Raw genomic sequence first — 22,194 nt, forward strand, 5'->3', positions numbered from 1 at the left:
TGCATAATTTGTTTTTACACACGTGTACACAAACACACATCCATATATATCAGCGAACAACACCAGCGGCACTCAGAGACTTGTACTTAGTCCTGACAAAAGGGATATGTTCCTAAAACGTAGAGGGTGTTCGCTGCTATCCATACCAGACCACGTCCCTGTTTAGAGGGTACCTGAGCAGGATACCCCACTGGGGAGTTAGAGTGCCGGTGACTAAGGAGTGTGTGTACACACACACACACACACAATAGAGTAGGACCGGCACTCTGCTCTGAGTGCCTTCCAATTACAAGTACCAAAGCTGGGTCGTATCCTGATGTGCATATGGTTTATGCCTCTGACGGCTACTGTTGAGCATAAACCCAACAGGAGGTGAGTGTGTGTGTGTGTGTGTGTGTGTGTGTGTGAACACTGGTTGCATATGCAAAGTTTTAAATGTAGACAGACCTCTTACATGCTACCAGACAAAATCGCATCATTTATTATATGTCTGAAGTTCATTTTTTGTATTTTGTTTTGAAAAGGCACACAACTTGTCAAAAGCAGAATGGGGAAATATGGATGACTGTATAGCTTAATTATTTTGCATTTGATGCAGTTACTTGAACTTGAGGGCTTTTATAATGGACAATGGCCCTTATTCAGATCTAAACGCAGTAAAAATTTGTTTGCAAAATGGGCAAAACCATGTGCACTGCAGGTGGGGCAGATGTAACATGTGCATAGAGAGTTAGATTTGGGTGAGGTGTGTTGAAACTGAAATCTAAATTGCAGTGTAAAAATAATGCAGCTGGTATTTACCCTGCACAGAAACATAATAACGTACCTGAATGTAACTCTCTCTGCACATGTTACATCTGCCCCCACCCGCAGTGCACATGGTTTTGCCCATTTAGAGAACAAATTTGTACTGTGATCAGATCTGAATAAGGGCCGCTGTGCAAACCTGGTTACATAATGCAGTTTACTAAACCATGTTGTTTAATGATTACAGACAGTTTTCTAGAGAATATCCTTTATTTATTCAGCTGCTAACTAGACCTTTCTTTTTCTTTTATTATTTCTTCATTTTAGATCATAAAAATGGACATTATATCATTCCTCAGATGGCGGACAGGTAAATGAATCTGCACTCCTCTGTACTTGTACACCAAAGTCTTAATTGCAGAAATGTGTTTGTCAGGTAATTGCTTTCTCTTGTGTCCTAATAGTCTGTGTTCTACAGCTGAAATATCATTATCTTTATATCAAATTTGCCATGTCATAAAATTTGACACATAAAACATTAAATAACCAGAGAAATGTAATAAATCTTCTAAAGGAACAATTAACCCTTACAATGCTGAAAATTCAGAAACACCTCTGAAAAAAATCTATCTTGATTATCCGTTATCTGATTGTCCGGCACCTCTTTTAATCCGGACACAGAGCATTTTTGGGAATTGTAACAACACAGACTACTGATATTGTTTTTTGCATACAAACAGATAGTGGTAGATGCTCAATTAGTTCAGTAATACCACTCAGATGCATGAGGGAGGGGTTAATACTGAGTAAGTAAACAAGACATTTTTCCCCCAGCTCACTGAGTATTATTTGTAACCAATCTTGAACACTACATGATAATAGAATTCAGAGATATTGGTTACATATCCCTGCGCAGGTGTATGATATGCCCCCAAGCCGCGTCAAGGCTTCTCTGTATATTGGGGGTCCCTAGCGCTACATCTAGGTGCAGGGTGCGGCACCCCAAAAACTATCATAAGCTAGGAAGCCCAGTGCGGCACGCCAGTGAGATACTATAGTGTTAATAATTAGTGATAGGAAGCCGAAGCTATAAAAAAATGAAATGTAATTAAAATAAGAGAGAGATATTGTTAGTGAGGGAAAAGTGTTAATAGAATGTAAGTGCATGCCGCACTAAAGCCACCCAGCCCGACCAGTCCAGGGGCATGTAGACATAATGTTAACGTTTAAAATGTTGGAATAGACCATGGGAAGAGGTGGTTAAGGTTAGGCATTAAGGGTAGGGTTAGGGTTTGGCACTTAGGGGAGGTTTAGGGCTAGATTAGGTTAGGGCTACAAAACACTTGATTTTGGCAGATCTCAGGTTAGTATTATTATTGCCCTTTTAAATCTGCAAAATATTGTGAGTTTAAAAAAAATGTGCTCCTTAGTAAATATACCCCTAAATGTAAGATCTATGAAAGTTTTTTGTGTTGCTTCGGAGTTTTGGAAGTAAGGGTGAGTCATTTAAACTGGGTTATGGAGGAAGCAAGTGTAGGGACTTGCAGAGTGATGCGCAGGTGTGTAGCGATGACCAAGGAAGCCAGTAATGTTGTACAACTTCAAAGTCTATTCTTATCTATCAGTTTTTTGTTATTAACTTTTCATGTTACAGTTACCATATATTGTTTAAACTTGTCAGCCCACTATGATGGCTTGACATCTCTGAATAGCAAGAGCTGGCCAACTTCCAAGGTCTGTAATAAATTAGTCAAGCTAGGAGGACTGTGAGAGTCTGATTGGCTTGTTAAGGTTCCTTGACAGATGTCAGCTGGATTGTCTCGCCGGCTATATTAAACACAGTATAACTAAATGTTTCTGGGGGGTTTCCCTGGAAGATGACTGAAACCATTATTTGTAATCTAATTATACAAAAAGAAAAGAATTTGCAATTAGTTAATCACCTCAATTTAGCTCGATTTTTCCATTGACTAAAATAGCTTTTTACTTGTTATTAGATTTGTTTGTTTTCGTATGTACTCCATAACTTATGGTTTTATAATGGGCCGTCTCACATTAACCATATTTTTATCAAGCACACATATAACCATATAGGGTGGCAATATTTCTGACAGTCGGAACTATCAGCACACATCTATTCAATGCAACCGTTTCTGACCTCATGGAAGCCTGTCAGATTCCACTTTCTAAATAAATCAAATCGGCATAGTCAAAAATGACCACTGGCTTGTCAAACCTGCAGCCATTTCGACCAAATACACGTGGATTTCAACAATCCAATTGTATTCCGGCTGTTGGAACATTGAATACAAGCTGACATCTGATTGACCAGAATCAAACCTTGAAAATCCCCATGTAGCAAGAATTTACAATGTCATGCGGGAACAGTTATACTTACACTTATACCTGCTTTGTTTTATACAATAGTACTCTTAACAGTTACTACTCCATTTTAATAAAACGAAGGTCATATTCTGCAATTGGGACTACAATAAAATCTATATTCGAGCTTGAGTCCATAGAATTAAGTTAATTGTTCCTATTTCTGCTTTGCCGTGAAATTCTTTTAAGTGCTGTGTTGTCTGGGTATTCCTTTCCCTTTTATTTTCCGAGCGGGTGAAGTCTGTGTTGTGACCAGGAAGTGACCGTTTCTATCTGCATCCTGTTTTTAGTCCGCTGCTAATCTTCTTGTACCCACACGCGGGATTGCTGCAGGTGTAGGTGTATTTCACTCAATTCTACGAAATTCTCCACAACTACGAGAGGGCTGCTACAATGGTATATGGTCATTAGGCCAACACACCTAAGGTCGACCTCTGAAGAGCAACATAGGCTTAGGTCGTCACCTGAAAGGTCGTCAGCTTAGGTCAACTGGGTCATTAGGTCGACAAGGGCAACGTCGACTGTCAAAATGTCGACATGTGTTTTTCAGTTTTTTTGAGCCGACGTGCTGACAGGCAGTATTTTATGCACTATCATCCACTAGGATGTGGAGGGAGAATAACAGTATGTGGAAAGTATGGCAAGCGCAGTGAGCCATGCGAGGGGATGCGGTGCACCAATATGGTGTCCATGTTGACTGTGTCGACATTTGGGACAAAAAAACAGTGAAAAAGCCATGTTGACCTGGTGACTGTCAACGTTGCCCATGTCCACCTAATGCTTGTTTCAATCTAATGACCCTGTCAAGCTACAGTAAGCCCATGTCGACCTTTACAGGGGTCAACCTGAGCCCATGTGGTCGATTCATTGCGTGTCGATTTTAGGTGTGGGTGACTCATACCTGCTACAACCACCAGCAGCTGTCTATCATTCCCTCCACTGCATCACATCTCCTCTGAGGGGAGATATATAAAGCCGAGAGAGATAAAGTACCTTTCTTAACTGTCATTTTACAGGCTGAAAATGACAGCAGCTGATTGGTTGATTATGTTGTTTATTAAGTTCCAAATACCAGAGATTACGCAAGTACTTTAATTTTTAAGGTGCTAGTTTGTATGAAGTAGAGATTTCTAATTAGTTTTGTGCTTTGCATTGAGCCATATAATATATATCTAGTTAATGTACTTGTCTTTGCTGGAATTTACATGCGGACAGGCGGAGAACACCTGACTTGCATGGCTTCCTCTGTGTATTGTATTGTAGATTGTTTATGTGTGCATTCATTGTGTACAATGCCTGCTTGTGTTGTGTAGTAGAGGCACAGAGTGCAGCTTCTCCATTCCAGTAGAAGTCACTAGCATCCATTGTTTCAGAGATTGATTTACATCAGATATTCATCCTGTATTTGGTTAGTTATCATGGCATGGGCAGGTAAAGGAAATTAAACTGGTCTGAACCCTAGAATGCTGCTGGTGCCTGGCACGGTTTACTTACTTAATGGTAGTGCCAAGCATCACGGGGCTGGAAAATTCCTCTGTGTTTTATCAATGCTGCATTGTAATAATTACTATACGTATTTAACATTTTTACGTGCTGTGATAAAGGCAAAGTATACTGCAATTTATCATTGATGTATGCGCTGCATATAAATACTGCAGAGAAGGAATTCTCAACAAATGATCCTAACTTTAAAGGAAAGAATGACATGAGTTAAGTGACTTCTTAATCACCGTAAAATAACTGCGTAAGGAAGTGTGTTATCACCTTGGTTCACCTGCATGTTAGTTAACCTATGCAGAAACGGATATCTGTAAATAATTGCAATAAGGAATTATTATGAGGAATTTCTATCACTTGGCTGAATATGTAATAGCTTGTAGTGTATGTATGAAGCAGCCACGATGCATGCACCTCTTGAATAGTGACTCATTGATAATTACATCATGGAGCCAAAAGATCAGTAATCATCAAGGTAACATAGGGGTCATGGTTCACTGATGTTAACGTCTCGTCTATTGGATATATCGTTTTAAGGCCTCCTGAGGCATTTTCCAGCTATCCAAAAATGTACTAACACACACACACACACACACACACACACACACACACACACACACTCATCATAATGACCTGTAAGGTTTACCTGATATGGGAAGTATATATAGTCTTTGTTTATATAGCATTTGTTATTTGAATTTATATAACAAATGTGAGCGACGCTGGCATCTTTAGTGGATATTTTGCGCATTACTCACAGGTCTGTCGGCACTCAAAGGGTTAATGCACACATTGTGCTTGACAGAGAGTCCAGACACACACAAGTACATAAGGCGCAGTATAGTCACCATGCTACTGGAATCACTGTTTTTCATACAGAAGTAAAATGACATTGACCTCTAAACTTGTCACGTTTGTGTCGCATGAGGAGTGTCTGACAGATAAGACGTTTACGGTTCTGTATAGGGCCTTGGAAAATGTATTTATATAGTTTAGTTTCTTATATCGCAAAGCATATTCGATTGCGTTTATAATTGAATTACGCCTTTTGGTTTACCCTCAATTTATAAAAACATGTTTGGGAAAACTTACCGTGATACAACCTTACTTCATGCAGTTCTTATCCCTCAGACCCACTTATTTGTCATTAATCAGTACCATAAACATGATTGTATACACAGTGTAATGTGTGCAGAATGAACACAGCCTGCAGTGTTTGTTGCAGCATTCACTAGCCAGTAATTACTGTCACTGGAGCTCCCTCATTGGGTGAAGTCTGTGAACTGCAAGCTATCATAAATCATGTGCAATTTTGATGATATGCTATTTATTTTTGCAACAAAAAAATCATATACAATAATTCATATATTTCCACAATCACGCAAATAAAGTATAGTGTATATAATTCTACTCTATGTTCAACTTAAAATTTGCACGATGAAACTTTATTTTACTGGACAAACAAATGTGATTGTACAATTGCAATATGTAACTTTTGTTTAATCTGGAAGTAAGCCTTATAAAATGTTATGTTTGGTTAATCCGATTATTCACATGTTGCACCTTGATCGAGAACCATTGTCATGTTAAATGAGGTGTGTATATCTTTCATGATCATGCGATCTCAGACAAGTATATAGCGCCTGATTCAGAGATGACAGCAAAATCTTTCTCAAATGGACAAAACTGTGTGCACTGCAGGCGGGGCAGATGTAACGTGCAGAGAGATTTAAGGTACTGGGCCTTTTTGCCCAGCGTGTATGTATGTATTTATTTAAAGTTTCTTGTATAGCGCAGCAGATTCCGTTGCGCTTTACATTAGTAGACAGTGATAAGACAAACTGGGTAACAACAGACAGACTTGGAGGTAGGAGGGCCCTGCTGCAAGCTTACAGTCTATAGGGACAGCGATGATGCTGAAAATTGCTCAGTGCATTCACACTGAGCGAATTTCACCCATCCAATCGATTTTCGCAGGGGTTGACGATTTTCCAAAGCAGGCCGCTCTGCCGCTCATCTGCGACTAATACCAGAAGATGAGCGGCCGTTGATTATGTGGGAGCGTGCATCAGCGCTCATTGCCGGGCCATACACACTAAAAGCATCTCAAATGGTAAAAGTGAGTGTGGACCTTTAGATTTGGGTGAGGTGTGTTCATACTGGAATCTAAATTGCAGTGTAGAAATAAAGCAACCAATATTTACCCTGCACAGGAACAAAATAGCTAGCTTAAATCTAACTCTCTTTGCACATGTTACATCTGATATAATATACTTTGTACATTTTCGGTCTTCAATTTCCATGATTATGCTTCTCTGAATGATTTTGTCTTTCTTTATGTCTAACAATATCTTGCTGTCTAACCTCTTGTCTCTCTCCTGTTTCTTCTTGTGCTGCATTGGATGTAGAACTCGACCCAGGGGTGTGCCTCAGAGGTACTATGTGACTTATAGTAGACAATGACCTATCATTCTTTTATGCAGGGACTAATCAGACCGATAAATGGTTTCTGGCAGCCTTTCGCTATAACTGCAATGATCACCACTTTCCTCTTTACATTTTTATATTTGTTAAAACCACACATGAGTAACTGATAATTAAAGGGGGATATCTGCCCAGGGACTCAATTACCTTGGTCAATCTCTATAGTGGTGGAAGGTAAGGTGGCAAATAATAAAGGGGACATACTCTATGTCATTGTTAAGTATATAATAAAAGAGTAATTGTAATAATAACAGGTTTGTACAGAAGATGACTATTCTATTTTTGAATTCCTCGCTTGTTTCTAGATAAAGCAGCATTATTTGTATTGTGTTATGTTCTATAGTCAGAGCAAAGGTTAATATTTGAATAGCAATGTGGTTCAGTAAGGTAACCCTAGAGAGTCTTAAATAGGGGGCATCTTTTGTCGAATCATCTTTGCTGGCTGAAGCTCCATCTACTGATCTCTGGCTTCTGTCATAATCAACAATAGGAAGAACACTCCTATAATAATGAGTCACATGATTCCTGTCACTAAAGGTCCATACACACTGGGCAATTTTCCTGTCAAAATGATCACTGTCATCGATGGGGGAAAGCCGCTCTGTGCATACACACTGAGTTGCTTTCCCCCTGCCCGACGCTGTCAGCGTATGGCTTTCCCGGCGATGATGCGGGAACGTGCATCACCGGGCGGCTTTGAGCTGAAAGCCACTCAAAACACCAAGTTTGAGCATCAGTCAGCTCAAAATCGCCCAATGTGTATGGGCCTTTATTATGGGATATATTTATTAAAGCATGGAGAATAATAAAGTGGGAAAAAAAGTACCAACCAATCAGCACCTGTTGTCTTTTAACAAGAGCGTTTAAAATGCCACTTAGATGTGATTGGCTAGTACTTTATCTCTTTCCAAGTTTTGATAAATGTCCCCCTATTACTGAAGCAATAGCATGATCACTAGAGGGAGCTTTCATAAGCTGGAGTAGGTGGAAGTGGCGTGCTGCAAGGGGCTTTGATAGCCAGGTGGATATCATAGAAACTTTCTGTTACCACGACCGTAGATCCAAATTACGGGCAGTATCCAATTACCTGGGTCTATCTAATTAGTTCCGATTAAACCAGCGCATGTTGCAGCTTAGCAGGGATTTTATTTCGCCTGCCCAAGGCAGGAAAAGCAAGATCCCCAAAAGCAGCCCAGTTGTTAATAAAAACGGGGATGCGGTGTCCTAAAACACACAGGTTTCACTAAATCTGTGTTTTTGGAGAAAATTTGTTTTTGATCAGGCAATCTAATTGGATAGCCTGATTACAAAAAAATATCGGGATGTTTTTTCTGGGGTAATTGGATATCCACCTTTTTAGTGCATAATATATTTTTTAAAACAAGATTAAAACACTTCCTGCGTTTACTATAAACAATATAGTTCCTTATATAAGTACATATATAGCACAGTACTATAGCATAGCAAGTAAATGTTATGCAAAGCGGCTCAATTAAAATAGCCATCTATGAGCCACATGCCCTAAACCAGAGCTTCCTAATATCTTCCATTACAGTCCAGGCTTTAAGGATATCCATGCTTGAGCTTGACTTCCCTAAGCCCTACATTTTACCTAACAATTATTGAGCATAGTACTCCAATCTGTAGGTGCATCTGATAAGCAAGCAACATTTTGATGCCTTGTGCTTTTAGGTATAAAAAAAACACTTACTGTATATACCCGTAACTGGATTTCTGTTTCGCCTTACATTGCATTTTGTTTAACCATTTAGGTGGGTATTTAATTAGGTCAGATTTTTGATCTATGAGAAAAATCAAATTTTTTAGGGAGAATGGGGATTCGCCGGCTGGATAAATTATAAAGTGGCATAGAATACCTGAATTGGCAAATGAATTGCTGATACACTTGTTTTTGCCACTTTGCCAGCAAACTTTTTTTCAGTGATTTTCATTTTCAGTGATTTTGAGGCATTGGCCATCAAAGCCTTTTCGCTGAAAAAAGAAAGTGAAAAGACAGTGGCAAAATAATGCCTTCAATAGCATAAAAAACGCATGCAATTGAATAGACAAGTATCAGATTAGTTCCGTTTTTCTGGCTATGCGACTATTTGGCTCTTGAATACTCCCTTGTGGAAGTGGATATTCAAAAATCCATTTTGCTTCCTATTGCAACATAATTAACATGCACTTCAAAGACAAAACCTGAGTTCCCCAAGCATAAAAGGTCATGCCACTGGTTTGTCGGTTTGTCCTTCCTCTAGTGCTTCACAGATGTTAATTGGCCATATGGCCACAAAAACTCCTCGATGTCTTACCAACATAATACAATAAGCAAGGGCACTTTAAGATGTAAATTACATATGACAACGTAAAAGTGAGCCAATGTATATATTCTCACCACTGCGCCAGTATGCAGATTGGTACATTCACCACCAGGCACCATACCATTGCAAGTGGTGCATCTGATGCACCCAGATTTTTTTAAGCTGTAACCAGGTGCATCCAGACTTGTTATGGACATATTTTTTTTGTGGATCTCCTCAGAAGCTGCTTTAGATTTGTCCCTCCCTTTAAACACCGTTTCCTGCAAGGTTTTCCCAGAATAAATACTTGGCCAATGCATCTTTAATGACCTAGCAAATGCAGGTGCCATGGTGTCAAACTGTGTGGTGACCACTGGCGGTTTTCTCAATTGTTCCTTTTCTGTAGATGTTTAGGGATCTACTGATCACCACTCTTGAAGAATAGCGCTCTCATTAAGACGGGTCACCCTTTTCTGTAATTCGACTGCAGCCACCTTAGTTTGAGTATTAATGCACAACTCTATAAATTGAGAAATAGGGAGGCCTTATTTTAATGCACTGGGGTGGTGATTTGTTGCAAATAACACTGTTTCTATCCGTACTTTTTGAAAACACAGTCATGCCCAGAGTGTCACGTCACCTGGTCAGCTTGAATATTACTAGTAAACCTAATAGGACCATCAATTAAATTTAGTTGTGTAACCATCTCTACAAAATACATTTTAGTGCCAGACGACAAGATTAATATATTGTCTATAATTTGATAATAGTGCAGAATGCTGGGACCATACTTGGGATAGATGAACATATAAACCTTTTTTATATTCTACTTTCTACATGCCCTTGTCTCTTGTGGCAAAAGGTCTTCTAATGAATATGTAGAAGCGCTGCTGAATTGTGCGGGCTACATACCCACATACAAGGCTTAATTGTGTTTGGTGATCTGCAAACTGTCCAAATGATAAATATAAGCTGTGACCCGAACATGTTAATTGTTGTAAGGGTCTTGATCGGAATTGTGGCATAATGGTTTGCGGGTCTCTATGTGACAGATTTCTGTATGGCCAATTGCATATGGAGTTGAGTAAAACAAAGAAATCCCAAACAAAAGGCCGTTTGTGAGGGATTAAAGGAGTCTGTATCACAAGCTGGGGTCTCCAGGCAACTATGAACTGTGCTGGCAATTGTAGAATACATTGGGGATTCTGCAGTGATCCCAGTGTATCACGCTTAGCGAATAGAACAAACCGTTGTTCAACCTATTTATAAGCTGTACATACTGTTGCAAACAATTGCATGCATGTCAATGCATTACTAATAGTTACTGTGTTTTATTGAATGCTGACCCTCAATTCACAGCGACACGCCTGGGTTCCAATATTAAAGCAATAATACAGGCAGGACTGAAGAGGCATATCGTGCAGTGTGTAGTACAGGGCATTACTGAAACATGCTATGTAGTCACTGACCAAACTGGTTGTGGGAGAGGAAATCAGTGTCGCTAATTGAGTTTCTTAAAATTTTTCCTAATTGAAAAAGTCCAAGTTCCCATTTTTAGATAATTAGGAGATATTTTATGAAACCTTCCTCCTATCTCAGTCCTCAAAGCATTCTGACAGTGCAGGTTTTATGGATATCCCTGCTTCTGCCCAGGTGACTTACAGTAATTAGTACTTCCGTGATGCAATTGAATTGTGACACTTTCTCAATGCCGTGGGCGAGCGGTGACTGCGAGCAGGACTTTTTGCTCGCAGTCACCGCTCACCCTGTCAGTATTCAACTGACCCCCCTCATACGCAAATTCCCCTCGCTCCGTTTTTTGAGCGAGGGAGAATTGGCGTATGTGCCTCCAAAAGCTGCGAGAGCCGAGGCTAATTACAGCGAGTTTGCTGCACTAGCCGCAGCTCTCGCAGTTTAGGGGAATCCTCGCCGTTCTGTGACGGCGAGGATTCCCCCTGAACGTTGCATAGTGCGAGCGGCCGGCGTGGGGGTTAAACTGCGAGGATCACTGGTTTTCTGTGATCCTCGCAGTTTAACCCCCTCGCCGGCCACTCGCATCGACATTGAATACCCAAGTGCATGTGCCCTGCAGGCGCTGTGCAGAAGTGCGAAGCTGGGCTAATATCTGTTTTCGCATTTCTGCATGACCTGCTCCAGGAACAATGCATCTAATACAGTCATACGGTTTACTAGTTGCAATAAGGTTCCATTGCTATCAATTTACAATAGCTGTAAAGGTTTTGGAAATAGTGGTGGTTACTGGATTCTCCTGTGACTCTGAAGGTGTGCCTCTTGGGTTAAAAATAGTCATCTTTATCTTAATAACTACATAAATATGCATATGTTTAGTAAGTGTTTCTCTATAAAATTAGATGAAGTTTGGGCTAAATCTAATTTGATTTTACTTATTTTCTATAACTTTTTCCCTGTATGGGCATTCAAAATAAACTGGAACAAAGCAAAAAAAAAAAAACATCATGCTAATGACATAATTACTTTCATTTACCATTAGATTTGCTAAATTAAGTCACAGTCAGGTCAGTCATTCTAACACTAACTACCCCCATTTCCTGTCATTGATGCTGTGAATACTACATGTTCTTCCTGCCGTTCGGGTCCAGACCATTTCCTATTATTGTGCCACTTCCTACTGATGGTATTATACCAGGCATATCCAAACTATGGCCCTCTAGCTGTTGTGATCTACACATCCCAGCATGCCTTGCCACAGTTTTGCTATTAGGAAATGCTAATACTATAGCAAGGCATGCTGGGATGTGTAGTTTCACAACAGCTGGAGGGCCATAGTTTGGACATGCCTGTATTACACAGTATATTAATTCTGTAATTAAAAGCCAGTGCCCACTCTATTGTCCTGTCTTCTCATTATCACAATATGGAGTGGCTTTGGCTAATATGGTTCATTGCTGTATGTTAATATATATTTTTGTGTTACAGTTTGGACCTGTCTGAGCTCGCAAAAGCTGCCAAAAAGAAGCTTCAGGCTGTAAGTTCTCTGAGCCAGTAAGGCGTGTTCTCTGTGTACATCGGATTGCAGGCTGTTTCACTGACATTACCTTTCTGGACGTGAGCATCCCTTCTCCCATGTTCCCTGCCCTGGTCTATCAAGGTTTCTTGCTGCCTTACTTTGAGTGGCATTGTGCGTCTAGCCACTTACTGCAGCAATCCACTATAATTATAGAGCTGTCAGTTCATCTGCATGCTGGGTAATTCTGCTTTGTGATTATCTCTTTATCTAGAGCATCTCCATGCTGTATTCTGTCTTCTGATAGACACTTACCCACTCCCCGTTGCTTCCTCCTGATTAACCAGGCACTCTCTTTATTCACAGCTCAGTAACAGGCTCTTTGAGGAGCTAGCCATGGATGTCTACGATGAAGTAGATCGAAGAGAAAATGATGCAGGTAGAGAATTTGGGGTAACACAGCCCCGCTTTTTAGTGAACGTTCACCCTGCATAAAAAGTGACCAGTCTGTTTGACCTACTCCTCACCGTAGCGACACAGAGAATACAAACATAAAATATAACAGCTTTTATCTGTAAACTGAATACAATATCATTAGCAAAATCACCCTCCAAAATTCAGTGGCGATTCCTTTCCCCATTTGCACACGTGTTTCGCTCCCACCTTGACTGTGATTGTCAGAAACCCAGCACCATGGTTCCTTTGCTGGAACACATCTTCCTTCCTTACAGAAAAGTGATTAACTGTGACATCTGCTTTATACGGAAATAGATTGTGCTGTGTTCCTTTTTTTTTTAGTTATGTGAACTATTTTTTCTGCAGACTGAAGTTTCATCACATCTTTGTTTAATCTAGAAACAGCCATCCAGTATTATATTTTTAGACAGTTATTGGACGTGGCCTTTCTTTGTTAGAGAAGAGCACCAATTAAGGGGGTATGCAATTTCCCGCCGATATTCCCGGCATGGGGAAGAAGCGTCAGGGCCCTATACAATGTGGTCTTTCCCGACAGCATTGAACAGGGATTTTGACAGAACGGGCCCGACTGTAGAAACAGTCGGGCCCATTCTGTCGAGAATGGCCATGGATTGTCAAGCTGATGATTGATTGATCCACAGCCATATTGGCCACGCCCCCCTTCTTGGCGTTTATACATTGAATCCCACCTGCAGATTGCCAGTCGAGCCGGCCGAGAACAGGACAGGGTGACGGCTGTCGGATCAGCTCAACAGTCGTGACCCGGGATTCAATATCCCCCTATGTGTTGATAACCCTTGTGTGTGTACACTGGTTGTTGATCCAAATGTTGCTGAAGGGTCTCCTACTGGATCTGATACTAGTCCATAAATAATATGATACAAGATTTTTTGTTCTTTACAGATGAGCTGATTTGTTGTTCTATAATCTCCTTGCAATCACTTTTCTAGCGCCCTTCTTTACCTTTATTAGGAAAGTAGTAGGCAGTATGATGTACCTAGGGTCCCCACAAGGGGGCCTTATATTGCCTTTACAGAGAAATCATCCTTTTAGTGTCATGCAGCATTCATCATCCCACAGTAGTTCGAGCAGTCTGTAACAGACTAGTGTGTCGTGAAATGTTTGCTGTTGCCTGGGAGTATGGTAACTTCGGTTTGAGAATAGTATTATACTCTGGTTATAGAATCAACATGTTTTGTGAATGTGTAAAATTAAAATGTCTCTTTGACACTACACTTTTTGACTGTCCTAACAATGGCCCTTGATCTGTTTATTGTATGAAAATAGCATTTAGACGTCTTTTCCACCATCAGATATTTTCATTGCATTGGCTTTGGGCACCCTTGTGCAGCTTTTGCTGAATTTATGTGGCTTTCTTCTGTTTTCAGCTATTTTTTGTAAAAAAACAACTGATTATATAAAATCATAGCAGTTCTTTACAAAACCTGTTCAAACTAATAACTTTAAGAAGGGTACAAGTCCCATATTTATAAATTCATTGTAAATTAACTGTCTATTTGAGCACAATGGCCTTAATATGCCAACACTGTCTTGTAAACTGTAGAGCAGCAATGAAGAAACGGTACTTGTGTAGTTTCACGGCGGCAGCCTAAGCTACGTTATCAGCGTAGCCCAACGGCTGCATAGCGTAGTCAGCGTAGTGACTCCGCGGCAACCCTGTGTAGTCAGCGTAGTGTCCCGTGAGGCAGCTACTCACCGTACTGTTGCCGGGAACTGCATCTCTGGTCCCGGCGTCACTGGCAAGCCTAGTGGGCACCTCATACAGCGCCAGCGCCCGCATGATCCCCTCTCCAGCTACGTTCAGCAGCCGCGGGAACACAATGCTACGCTGATTCTGACAGGGACGCTCGTGGAAACACTACTCTACTTTTAACTACGCTGGACGCTGGAACACTACGCTCATTCTGACAGGGATGCTACGCTGACTACGTAGCTGCCACCGTGAAACTAGACAAGTACCGAAGAAACTGATACTCTTCAATAGCCGTATGTGTGGCCTTTTAAGTTAAAATAATATAATTAATCAAGGAAAGAAACACCACATGCTTTAGAGAAGAAGCCACATACCTATCAAAAATGCTCCATATAGGCACATACACTTTGTTATTTTGGAACCCATTTAACCCCAAACACCTCTTAAATATCCAAACTTTCTCTAAAACAGCCTCTTCGCTCACTTATGCCATAACAACTGAGCACATGAGTGAAGCCTAGTTGGGAATACAGCAGATTATTAGAGCCTGGGCCAGCTGTGACTACAGCAGAGCAAATTAATGATGTGTAGTGCAGCAAGTACAAGCTGGGGGACCACAGATGAAAGTCCCCTGTTGGCCTATTCTTGCTATAGAGTAATGGTTACATTTTCTCACTGAAACCTGGTGCATGAGGACAATGTCTTTTACTCTGACATGGGGGGTATTCAATCAGGACTGTCAGTACGTCCCGACAGTTGTGACCCTGGCCCGTTTTCAGCCTGCTCGCCTGTATATAGGAGGATGGGATTCAATGTCCCTCCTACTGATCGGCGAAAAGGTGGCGTGTCCCCGAAAACTATCCTGGATTGTCGAGATACAGCTGTGATCTCGACAATCCACCGGCGTTCTCGGCAAAACGGGCCCGACATCTTCTAAAGTCAGATCCGTTCTGACGAGATGCCTCTTCACTGCTGTCGGGAAAGACGGCAACGAATAGGCACCCGGCACAGCACATGGGTTTGATTCCCACCATGGGCCTAACTGTGCGGAGTTTGTATATTCTCCCCGTACTTGCGTGGATTTACTCCCACAATCCAAAAATGTACTGGTAGGCTAATTGGCTCCCTTAGAATGTATGTGTGTGCATGTGCATGTGGTGGGGAATATAGATTGTAAGCTCCATTGGGGCAGGGACTGATGTGAATATTCAAATATTCTGTGTAAAGCGCCGTGGAATATGTGTGCGCTATATAAGAAACTGATAAATAAATACCCCATGTCTTTACTCTTCTCTATTGTCTTTATAAAAAGAATTACATCTTTGCTATAGCTGATTATGAATAGGTTGTGTGTGGCTCTGATAAATTTAGTACATAGCAATGTGTTCCTCATATATTTATCATGGGTGCAGCCTTCACCTATCTAGTTGGTTTGCTTTATAGGCCTCTTCCTCTCTGTGTAATAAACAAAGTGGTTATAGAATCTCCGAGGTTATATGAGTGCGTGTAACAATCTATTACTGTGTTCTGCAGTAGTGATTCTGTCTTCAGTGGGTTAATGGCTGCGTAAGTACTGAAATATGTTTGCTACACAGTACACGTTTGCACACCAGTGTAAAAAGCCCGGTCTAATTACACATGCTGGTTATGCAGTATGAGATGCCAAAACCATCCAGACATAACACAGCATTTGTGGCTTTGGGACTCTCAAATCAACTCAAGTCTTGACTAGTTGTCTGCTGACATGATGGGGGCAATACTGTGCAGCAGATCATGCTGATCCTAAAACGGCTTTATTCATGTAATTATAGAACCCATTCCTTGAAGAAATAAATGGGCAAAAGTTTACCCCTCTGTCTAATTAGTTTTCATATCCAAAGTAGTAGTATATTGACATATGTACCTTTATAATTCTTCTGCATAGAAAAGATTGATCAGATATGTTCATTTCTATGAACAGAGGGCAGACATTTATCCTATAGTCCTTGCATCAATCCTGAGAGATGTCTGTTGCATCTATCTGCATAATGCAACAATCTGCTTCAGCGCATGTGTTATGAGAAAAGTTGGCTGGGAGGACAAGTAAGATGGCTACCCTCTAGCTTTTGACCTGTATGAGAACCTACCTGGCCACTGTGATATAGATATTGGACATTTTTTAGTGGTCTATGGTAATACGTGTGGTAATACCTTATGATTATAGACAGCCACAATAGTCTGTCAGGATAACACTAAGTAATGGCTATGTATTTTAAAGTCATGTCTCATTTCTCTAGAGAACAGTTTTGTGGTTTAGTATTTAAAAAGTAATTAAATTCCAAGTCTATATGCATAAAACTATTTTTCCATTTAAAGTTTTCTTAAATAATAATTTGCATACCAAGATATGTTAATCATCTAATTCTAATATTTGAAAAAGCCAATTCTGGGATTAAATTACATCTCTCTCCCGTGATCCACCCCATGCCACGAACAGCTTATGTATTAATTTGTTAGCACCGATCACACTAAACACGCCCACATTACCATTATGCCACACCCCGCCTAAGGTATGTCAATTTTGACAGCCCGACAAATAGGAGGCAATACCACAGATCGAAATCCTTGCTGCCAACTAACATATGCAAATGGTTTTATATAAGAGAGAGCAAATCCAATTATAATAAAAATACAGGATTTATTAATCATATTGTATAATGCTAATGATTTGGTTAAAAATAGCATATAAAATATGTACAATTCGATATAATATATTTATCGCATCCACATTATATATTTGCATATATTAAAATGCGAATTAAGGAACTTTATTCCCAGCATTAACGGGACATTAAACAGGAGGTCAAGCATAGCGCTCTGTAACTAATTGAACTGAATTAAAAAAGTGGTATTGTGTTTGTGATGCGATATATATCTTATATTGAATTGTACATATTTTATATGCTATTTTAAACCAAATCATTCGCAAAATATGCTTAATAAATCCTGTATTTTTATTATCAATTAGATTTGTGCTCTTTTTAAATACATTCAGCTTTACCAAGTACTCTTCCAAGTTACTGTTAGGAGCTGCAACTCCAATTAAGAGGCGATCCAGTGTGTGTATTAACTGTGTATGTAGTGTGTGTGTATATACAGTGTATAGATATTGCACCCGATTTTCTCTTAACTAATATATGCAGCTCAACACACTGAGGAGTGTGTAATTGTCTCATGGCCAGAATCATGTGCGAAATATACTCTGTGTTAAGTTTGCAGTAGCAAGGGAAATGTGTTGGTTAGAAACCAGGGTTACTTGATTGGTAATATCTACCATCTCTACGTTAACTTCAGCTGGAACTTTTCATTTTCAGTTAAGGTTTTAATGCTTAGAAACAGGATACAGCAAGATAAAAGCATAAAAGAATGTGTAATTTATATTTAAGCAAAATAATACATCATTTAAAGAAAAGGGTACATATCAAATATATAAGTAGTATTTTATCATGACTTTTATGATGACTAAGGGTGGTATTCAATCCCGAGTCACGACTGTCCGGCCGGCAAGATAGTCGTGACCCGGTCCCGTTCTCGGCCCGCTCGACTGCATCTTGGCAGGCGGGATTCAATGTCCTGTCTGCCAAGTGCCAAGAAACGTCCATGGATCAGCGAGATCCGGCCGTGAGTTCGACAATTCAAGGCCGCTCTCAGCAAAAGGAGCCCGACTGCTTTTAAAGTCAGGTTGTTTTCCCGAGATGCCTGTTCAATGCTGTCGGGAAAGACAGCATTGAATAGCTTCCCGCAACTATTTCCCCCGTCAGAAATAACGGCGGGGGATTGAATACCCCCTAAGACTCATATATACATTTTAGGGAATATTGAAGTAATCAAGGAATTCTTTGATCAAAGCACTGTGATGTTGTATGATACTGTATGGTTGTTACCCATTTATGGTGACCGTGAATTCCTCTGTATATTGTATCTGCTTTCCCTATTCCTGTTTATCTCTCGAGTCTGTGTTGTGTGTTCTTCTGAGGTTCTGGACATTATTTGAAGTTTAAGAAAAAAGTTTTGTCAACAAAACTTTATTCCTTTCTCCTTTTCTCTCTTGCCCTGGCACAACCCATCCTCTTTGCTCCAGACAGACGTCACATGTCCGGGCTGCAAAGAGAATGTGGGAAGAGAAATGATCTAACACTAAACCAGCGCTTTTTCCATAGGCATGGAACACAATCTGTTCATCTTTAAATTTCCTCACTGTCAGAATGTACATTTTCTACCAATGTGTAAACCGCAAGAGCGCAATGAAAAAAAAAATCTTACATAGTGGTTGATACACTTTTTTTTTTTCTTTAAATGAACCAGTTCCTGACCCATCCCACATTCCATGTAGCTGCCAATTTCTCAGCAGTGTAAGCAGGCTTTAACAGAGGTTTTCATGTTAAGCAAGCAGACGGAGCCTTTTATGCTGCATCTCCTTACTCACCCCCAGTGCAGACGAGACACTGGACCACATCGCCAGCTGGTTAATCTCTCCGCTCTGTTGTAAGAAAACCAGCAGCGTCTCTCCCCGTCGCCCTTTTCCTATGTCTGATTCCCTGTGATCCACTTGGGAAGCTCTCTGATTTGGATGGTGACACGTAACTGCCGGAAGCCAGACCTTTCTGGTTTTTCGTGGTATTTTATATCTACGGCACTGGATAGGTAGGCTAAATTTATCCACTTTTACCTGAGGAAAAGTCTATACTGATTAGACAAGTGGCTTACTTCTTATGTGATATGGCTGATTTAATAGTAAAAATTAATTCTTTATCATTATCATTTGTTGCTGAAAGTTTATAGAAATGTTGCTTTTTGAAATGCCTAAATCCATTCCATAATTCCTTATAGTCCTTTATTTACTTATTTTGGACCTGGGGGAGCCAACCCTGGTCCTCGAGAGCTACCAACAGTGCATGTTTTGCAGGTCTCCTCACAGAATCACAAGGGAGCTAATTAGCTCCATCTGTTTATCTTTTAAAATGTGTCAGGGATTAATGAGTGCAGCTGTGCAGCAGCTAGGTTGTCTGTAAAATGTGAACTGTTGGTAGCTCTCGAGGGCTAGGGTTGGCTACCACTGGTTTGGACTATATGGGTAATCTTTTATAGAATAAATTTTCATTTTGTTTGTCCTCTGTTGTGTTTGGCAAATGAGAAATGGCATGAAGTCCTTATATAAAGTACATATAATTGGGCACTTAGTGTGTGATTATTAAAAGAGGGGGGGGGGGGGGGTAGTACTACTGACCTACCATGAAGACTACTTACTCATATAGGAACTGTTTATCGGCTTATAAATAGCTGCTTCCTGGTGAAGCCTGCAGATGTTGTGCAATGTGGCACAACGGATTGAACTTCTGTCCCTGCTGAGTGTGTGTACATCAGGAAAACAGAGTTTTCGCTTTTCAAAATGTAGAAATGACATCTTAAGGAGGTTATACTGGTTCATACGCTCGGGGGAGCAATGTTTTTCTTCTACGCATGTGCATGCACATTTCTGTGCATGTGCATACGCTGGCTGCGAGCAGGCTCGGCATCCTATTCGCTCCCACCAGTGCGGGGGACGTGGGGCGGCTGCACCCAAAGGAACACCCAGCATTTCATAGGTGTTCCCATGAAAGGCTGCCGCCCTCTTCCCGTACAAGGAGCACGCAAAGCTAAGACACCAGAGAGTGTCTTAGTTTTGCATGCACCTTCCAAATCATTTGATGGTTGGCGACCATCAAATTATTTGGCCCCCAAGGCTGCGAATGGATGTTTATGCAAAACAACCATTCGCAGCCATGCGGGGAACTTGACGAGCAGGGGCGGGTGGCTATTAATCCTCACACGCAGCATTGCATGTGGACCAGAATAACCTCCTAAAGTTTCAGCTACAAGTAGACGGTAATCGCTATAGTCCCTATGTCTGCCACTATTAATGAGAACTTCAAAAGCATCAGTGAATTGACTTGGCTTGCATGCAGCAGTCATTTAATACAGATTGGTCCTGTAATTACAGTAGTGTCCAGTAAGACGCAGCAACAACTCCCTGTATCACTGGGCAAATATGTCTGTCCTGTAATTACAGTAGTGTCCAGTAAGACGCAGCAACAACTCCTTGTATCACTGGGCAAATATGTCTGTCCTGTAGAGGGGAACTGGATTTTATTCCTGCATAAAAAGTTGAGGTTCTTCTTGTAACACCCACAAATAAGGAAATATATTAAAGGCAAGTAAAGCAAATATTTTATATTAAGGTTTATCCAAGACTGTTTTACTGAACTGAACAATACAGTATGCACAAAATAAAGTGAAGACTAACCTACTGTAAATAATCCCTATTGCGCTTTTAAACTGTTTTGTATAAGATCAGTGTGTTGGTTCTTCTCTGACAAAACAGCTGGGCAGACCTGCACTGCATGAACTGTTTGATTTGTTCAGAGTGGCAGTGATGTCACAGCAACTTAAATAACTGCAGCCTCAGATATTTTATCTTTATGTCCTAAAAGTGAGGGTACAGTAAGGTATTCTGGAAGGGAGTGGGTAGTTCTTAGCAAACACTGCAGTGTAATGTCAGATTAACACACTGAACCATATATTTTATTTGCTTGGTTTATAGCTGAAAATGTCAACTCCGTGACATTAACAAGGAGGAAGTTTTTCTATAATATTCATTACTCCTAACGGTGATGAACTGGAGAATAGTTAATACTGCCAATTGGTGTCTCCCGGGGTCCTGTTCATTCACTTCTTTTATTCTTCCTTTATACCAGGGCTGGGCAACACCGGCCCTCCAGATGTTAATGAACTACACATCCCAGGATGCTTTGCATTAGTTTTGCTATGTGGCCATGCTGAAACTGATGCAAGGCATGCTGGGATGTGTAGTTCATCAACATCTGGAGGGCCGATGTTGCCCAGCCCTGCTTTATACAGTGCATCCTCTTTAGATGAGCTCACCAACTCTCTTTGCCTCCAATATCATCTATGTGCTGATGACGCTCGCATCTGCTTTTCCTTACCTGACCCCTTCTCTCGCCAATGGTATCTCCAGCTGTCTTTTTTGCTATTTCCCTCTGGGATGTCTCAGCACTTTCTTAAACTTAACATGCCTAAGACTGAGCTGATCATTTCCCACCCTAAATTTCATTAGCTACTGACAGCAAAACCATCTCCTCTAGTCCCAAAGTGTGCTGTCTCTGAGTTTTCCTTGACTACACCCTCTCCATCAAACTGCACATTCCGTACCTTTTGCAGTCCTGCAGTATCCGTCTAAGAAATACTGTATCTCCAGGGTCAGACCCTTTCTCACCCCAAAGGCAAATAAGAAGATCATCCACTCATTGGTCATTTCTAGGCTGGACATCTTTAACCTCCTTTTATCTGGTCTTCATCTCCCACCTCTCTTTATTAATGCATAGTAACATAGTTATTAAAGACATAAGTCCATCAAGTTCACCCAATATCAAGTTCAAGCTGGCAATGCTGCTGCTCCTATAAACCCTACACTGGTTGTCCAACCTCTATGAACTTTTAATTCAAGCTCACACCCAATTCTCTCCCATTTACGTCTCTAACTTAATCTTCTTTCACACTCCCACCAG

General features: G+C 40.7%; 1 protein-coding gene across 7 annotated transcripts in view; it reads left to right on the plus strand.

Annotated features, from left to right (window-relative positions):
* The window catches only part of GIT1 (GIT ArfGAP 1), a 138,339-nt gene that overhangs the window by 94,851 nt on the left and 21,294 nt on the right, over positions 1–22,194 (plus strand). For 5 of the 7 annotated variants that reach the window (XM_083172319.1, XM_083172315.1, XM_083172322.1 and 2 more), the window contains exons 8-11: positions 1,075–1,117; positions 7,035–7,061; positions 12,372–12,420; positions 12,766–12,838. In XM_083172319.1, the coding sequence (XP_083028445.1) occupies positions 1,075–1,117; positions 7,035–7,061; positions 12,372–12,420; positions 12,766–12,838 (192 nt within the window). The remainder of the gene's footprint in view (positions 1–1,074; positions 1,118–7,034; positions 7,062–12,371; positions 12,421–12,765; positions 12,839–22,194) is intronic. The other 2 variants (XM_083172317.1, XM_083172320.1) reach the window with 1 other exon arrangement.

Source organism: Crinia signifera, chromosome 2 (genome assembly GCF_055691185.1).
Source record: "Crinia signifera chromosome 2, ASM5569118v1, whole genome shotgun sequence".
NCBI lineage: Eukaryota > Metazoa > Chordata > Amphibia > Anura > Myobatrachidae > Crinia > Crinia signifera.